This window comes from Rosa chinensis, chromosome 2, assembly GCF_002994745.2.
Source record: "Rosa chinensis cultivar Old Blush chromosome 2, RchiOBHm-V2, whole genome shotgun sequence".
Taxonomy (NCBI): domain Eukaryota; kingdom Viridiplantae; phylum Streptophyta; class Magnoliopsida; order Rosales; family Rosaceae; genus Rosa; species Rosa chinensis.
This window is the reverse complement of record NC_037089.1, coordinates 48,686,869-48,692,379: the sequence shown is the minus strand read 5'-3', so window position 1 is coordinate 48,692,379 and position 5,511 is coordinate 48,686,869. Positions and strand designations below refer to the sequence as shown.

The window sequence follows — 5,511 nt, the reverse complement described above, 5'->3', positions numbered from 1 at the left end:
CCTCGTCTTCCACCAACAATGTTTAAATGGCATCGGTTTTTTCAACGGGATTTCCACCCGAATGTGAAGTTTCCGGCCTTCTTCTTGCTCTTATCAATCTCCTGAACATCCCCAAGTGTATAGCCAATCATAGTCATCACTCTTTCTGACCTAAAAGCCGGAGGAATACCTTGTAGCATTATCCACTATGATGCCATGGTTAGAGGAACATTTTCCACGAGCATCACTTAGTCATAACATGCCAACGACACCGGTGCATAACCGTGCCCCCATGGGGCACCCTTCCAAATACAAACTCGGTCTAAAGGGTCCGACAAACTGAACAAAACCCTCTGACCTTCTGCCTCATCCTCAACCTGCAGAGACCCATTGATCCTACAATCATTGCGGAACATTCCAAGAAAAGATCTGATCTTGTAGTCTCGAGCAGTGAGCAATTTTCCGACCATAAAAACCTCTGATTGTCGCAACCCTTGGCCTTGTGTAGGCCAGAGGTCAACTTATTTCTTAGGCTATTTTGTCTACAAACTTTCTAGTCGTCTATGTATATCAAATAAGTGAAAATTTTAATTATTATAAAAATTGTCGATTATTACTGATTGATTTTGACTTCCATTACATATTTACATTTTGTATTGTGATCTCCGATAGATGATTTTAAAAATAACAGTTCCGATATTTAAGTAATAATTAAGGTAAAAATTTGCTACTCACAATTGGATTGAACGTCCATAGATTCACTCCTGAATAATCCTAACTGGCCACCATTAATAACAAGTGAAACAGCTAGAGCTTTGCTAGCTAGCTTGGTACATCATCTGCTCCTCAATCCTTAGATAGTGACCCAAGCAATAACTTCTTTTATCACGTAGATATGCTAAGTCCTACAAGAATATTGTGGGTAGCGTTGGAGGTCGTTAGAAGTTGGAAGCTGCCCTATGACTTTGAGAATTACATGATGCATTTCTAGGTGGGAGGTTTTGACTCTTATTACATAACAATAATATTTGTACAATTAGGTGGTAGCTAGCTAGCAAGGCGCGCACCTAATATGGCGACCAAATCTTAGGATTCCGAGTACGTAACACTGCTCGGTTTACAGTTGGATGGACATGCATAGTTTGAGGTCTATACATTCAGAAAGAATGTGATCACCTCATTTTTCGACCCAACACGAACAATTTTAAATTTCAAAGAGTGATTACGTGTAATCAATTATTCGATCTTGTTTAAAGTTTTTGACAAAAAGTTATGATATTGACACACGAATGATAAAACTTCAAAGTAATGACAATCGACTAAAGTAAAATTTACAAACACCGTACGTAGGTAATGACATCGTTATTAATCCATAATTTACTTGAGCAAAGCAAAATAACGATCATTATGCAAGTGCAACCACATGTACTCGTCGACTTGGCAAGGTGGTACATGCCAACAAGTGGCCAAGACTTTTGGTGCAAGTAGTGTTAATAGTCCCCTCCCTCCAGGTCGGTGAAGGGTGTAGATAGCAACCTAGCCTGCTCTCTTTACCAGTACTGATGTATACTATAACAGAATGCAATTGAATTTCGTTAATGCTTTTCTGGGACGCCAGTGTGTCAAGGTGTCCGTACCCCACTACTATGAAAGGAAAAGCTCAAGGATGCATTTCGATCTCAGACCCAATTGATGATCATGCTATAATAGGCAGTTAGTAGAGTCAGATGAACTCACACCCTCTAGTATCTGCTAACTGTAACATTAAAAGTTAATACCCCAGATGATCGAGCTATTTCTGTTGGGCCAGGGTTCTAGTTTTGGCCCTCGACAAATTTAAAGTACCAAAAGAACAGAACATACTAACAATTATATACTCAGAGAACATACCAACCATCATATTCCAAAGATTAATGAAACCAGCCAACACATGTACTTTTCCAATCAACCATCTTACAATACTCAATGGCTTTAAGTGAGATGATCAAGAACTAGCTAGAAGCCTAGATGGCTTTAAGGTCACACGACGCACAAGCCTTGTTGTGCACGTTCAGAGGTTGAACGACAAAACTCAGTGGCATGAAGATGATTTCAAGCTAGTTATACTGAGCAACAGAGCTTTGAATCAATAGAAGCCAGACAAATGCAAAATGCTTGGTAGCCTGTCAAAGGATATCTGCAAAACAAATATATGAACTTGTTTAAAAGTACATATGGAACTGAAATACTTCCAAGTATGGATCACCTTATATCCTTTTATAAAGAAATTCACATATGTAAAACTACAGCACTGTTGCTTATATGAACTTGTTTAAAAGTACATATGGAACTGAAATACTTCCAAGTATGGATCACCTTATATCCTTTTATAAAGAAATTCACATATGTAAAACTACAGCACTGTTGCTTATAATTACCTGTAATCCATCACATATTTTGACTTCCCAACCCTTCCTAGCTGCAGGATTGTCTGCTTTCCGTTCTCCTAAAAGATCAAACAAACATGGGTAAGTTAGCATCCCAAACAAAACATGTGTTTGGAGAGCCTAAAAATATGTTGAGAAAAGTTAGCATCCCAAACAAAGCACACTCTGGAGAGCCTTGCTCACATATGTTGATACAGACAGCCGTGCACAAAATCACATTACACAATACACATACGAAATATTATACATATCAAGTAAGGTTCTCATTCCAGATATCTGGAATGTATGCATTTCACCTGATTAATGGTTCGGATTGGCAATCTAGCATGTTACATAAACATATAGATAACACACATTATAACACACACATCATGTGCCAGATCGTATCAAAAGGAAATTTATCCCATATGCATAACATGAACTTCCTAAAATTGCTGTAAAACCATGTTTGAGAATGGTCTCTCTATTGGTCTGGCTGAACTGAAATAATGTTTTGAGTGGTCATTGTTCATAATACCTCCAGAGTCAGCTGGAAATTTTTAACTGAACTTTGGATTCTAAGTCCAGCTCTTCCCCTATCTCTGAAGTCCAACTCGTATTGCTTTGAAATCTGAGTGAAAACAAAAATCAGTTAAGTAATCAATGAAGAATAACCAACAAACACCACTTCATTTTCTAAAATAGGATAATATTGTTCATTTCATAGACCTACTTTATTGTAAAGTGGAACCCTTGAGTATAGCTGATGGATTTTGTCCATTTTCCCCTCCCAGTCTGTTGGCAGTCCCTTAATGTGTTGTACCTATGAGAAATGAACATTAATCATTGGATGAGAATACTTTCTTTTAACAGGATTACAGTATAAAAACATGTAGGAACCAACAAATTACAGAATCATTTGAAGAACCTGGCAAATGTGAATGTATTCTAAATGTTGGAACATAGGAAGACACTATGATATTTTATAAACTGTTGAGCTCACCTGAGCAGTATTCTTCAACTGCATCGATTGGTGCTTGGGTACATATGCCCTTATACGTCTGTAACTTCCTGTCCAAGTTGAAATTGTGGGTGTGAATCTGCAAAATTAAAGAGTACTTGAGCATTACAAGTTGAAAATTGCATGTGAGTGCATACAGGTTTGTTTGAAAGAAAGAAGACAAAAAGGCTTACAATACAGCAGCAAGAAGTGATTTAGACTGTTTGCTCAAGCAATTTGGTTGCTTCCCCTGCAATTAAAATGTTGTCAACTTGGTACCGAACTAAAATCAGTAAAATGGTTTTTTTTATTATTTAGTTTGTTTATTTACTTTTACGACTCAATAACAAATGTCTGATTGCTATTCTTACAGGTAAATACACTTCATAGTGTTCAGTTTCCACTTTCCAGGAAGTAGGAAGTTTAGTCTAACCTGATCCCATATGTGGTACTTTGAACCCATGAGATTAGCAGTTACCATCCCAATAAAACTATCATCTGAATGTGACAATATTCCCTTCATATTTTGAGCAATAGTTAACTCAGACTTTCCATTACGCCGCTTATGGTGTGCAACAGCTAGTTTCCTGTCCTGCCTTCCCTTGCCTTCCTGTAATATCATAATACCACACCAAAACTTCAAGAGTCAAATGATTTAATCGGCGACGGAGTTTAACAAGTTCCAATTCAGTATTCAATCTGATTTTAATTTTACAAGAGAAACCATGGAGCAACTACAACTGAACAAACAGCAATAGAGAAGGGCAGTCTAGAGGTTTGCAGGGAGCTTGAGATCCATAAAAAGTCTTCACCACTTTACATGAATGTCAAAATATATATAGATGACGCTTGATGATTAATACAGTAAAAGGGCTTAAAGAAATAGTGAGGACCAAAATCCTAATGATAAAAGAAAACCAAGCTCCAAGTCACTAGCTAGTAATTACTAATTAGTATGGTCCCTTACTCTCTAGAGAAAATATGGGAATTTAATGGCAAGTTAACTACAGGCTTATGCAAGCACAAATTTAACAATATGATCATAGTTCATATAATTGAAGCAACATTAAAACGGAAAACGAAATTGTTTCAAAATTCAAAGAGAAGATAAAACAGGGATGCATATCTTACATTGGTATAGAGAGAATACAGAGAGCCCCCAGCTGGAGATTTTTCCTTCACTATAACACAAGTGCACCTTCCTACATCCATAGGTAACGGCCTACACAGCAAAGACCTGAAACCACACCAAGTTAAATTTGCACACTCATACAATTAGTACTAACGAAATTAAACAAAAATAAAGAACTGGGTTTCAGTAAATTGCTGTGTAACTCTCACTTATTGGGCAGAGTGGACCAAGAAGAAGCAGGAGCAGCCTCAGAATCCGAGTAGTCCCATATCTTCAGAGAACTAGAGTTGTCCGACGTCACACTGGGCTGGTCCCACATCTTGGACCCACCAAAGAGCTCCTTCTCCGGCTCACTCATCTGCATACAGAACTGAAGCGACGAGGGCTTCAAGGCCCCACCGCCGCCGCCGCAGCCGGTGGAGAAAGACTTGTTCAGTTGATTCTGCTTCAGTGGCTTCTTCGCCAGCAAGTTCTCCTTGTCGCTGCTGTTGTTGTTGGGCGTTGCGTTCTCTTTGTCTTCGTCGTTCGAAGCCAAAGCCAACTGGTTTGGTTTGGAATGATCGTCGCCTTCGCTGGAACTGCGGTTGTGTTTTGGGTCGTTGAGGCGGTTGACGTAGAGGGAATTGTACGACGATTGCCGTGGCATTAGTGCCGTTCTCTTGCAACCACTCATCATGAGGCTTTGAGGTTTCTGGGATTTGGGTGGTTTCTTTGAGACACTGAGAGTGAGACAGTGTGAGTTTTATAGATGGAAAGGAAGGAAATTTGAATCTTTGAGTGAGGTTGAAATTTTTTTACCGGGGAAACAAAACCAGGTTTTTTTTTTCTTTCTTTTTTACTGGAAAGTGGTGCTACTACTTGTGGGGTATAGTTTCTGTGATTCTGCCACGTCAGCAGAGTGGTGGGTCCGTGTGGGTTTCCACCTTCGGATGCTCAAGTGGGGACTGGTCAGGTTTCTATTTTTGCCAAGAGATTGGAGTTTTGAATTTGAATAA

The 5,511-nt window shown here is 38.8% G+C and overlaps 1 protein-coding gene across 1 annotated transcript; it reads right to left on the bottom strand.

Annotated features, from left to right (window-relative positions):
* Positions 1-1,842: 1,842 nt before the first annotated feature.
* LOC112189942 (tubby-like protein 8) lies at positions 1,843-5,253 on the bottom strand. The gene is made up of 9 exons (XM_024329340.2): positions 4,726-5,253; positions 4,516-4,621; positions 3,818-3,994; positions 3,579-3,634; positions 3,388-3,484; positions 3,118-3,207; positions 2,923-3,015; positions 2,397-2,464; positions 1,843-2,155 (listed from the first exon to the last, which is right to left on the bottom strand). Exons 1-9 carry the CDS (start codon positions 5,190-5,192, stop codon positions 2,080-2,082), a joined length of 1,230 nt encoding a protein of 409 aa, XP_024185108.1. The 5' UTR covers positions 5,193-5,253; the 3' UTR covers positions 1,843-2,079.
* Positions 5,254-5,511: the final 258 nt, after the last annotated feature.

What these genes read in the sequence shown, in the direction of transcription:
- LOC112189942 (XM_024329340.2), bottom strand. Translation starts at nt 5,192, where the DNA reads ATGATGAGTGGTTGCAAGAGAACGGCACTAATGCCACGGCAATCGTCG. An exon ending in AGTACCACATATGGGATCAG is followed by an intron (nt 3,635 to 3,817) that starts GTTAGACTAAAC and finishes TTTTAATTGCAG; the next exon opens with GGGAAGCAACCAAATTGCTT. An exon ending in ATTTCCAGCTGACTCTGGAG is followed by an intron (nt 2,465 to 2,922) that starts GTATTATGAACA and finishes TTGATCTTTTAG; the next exon opens with GAGAACGGAAAGCAGACAAT.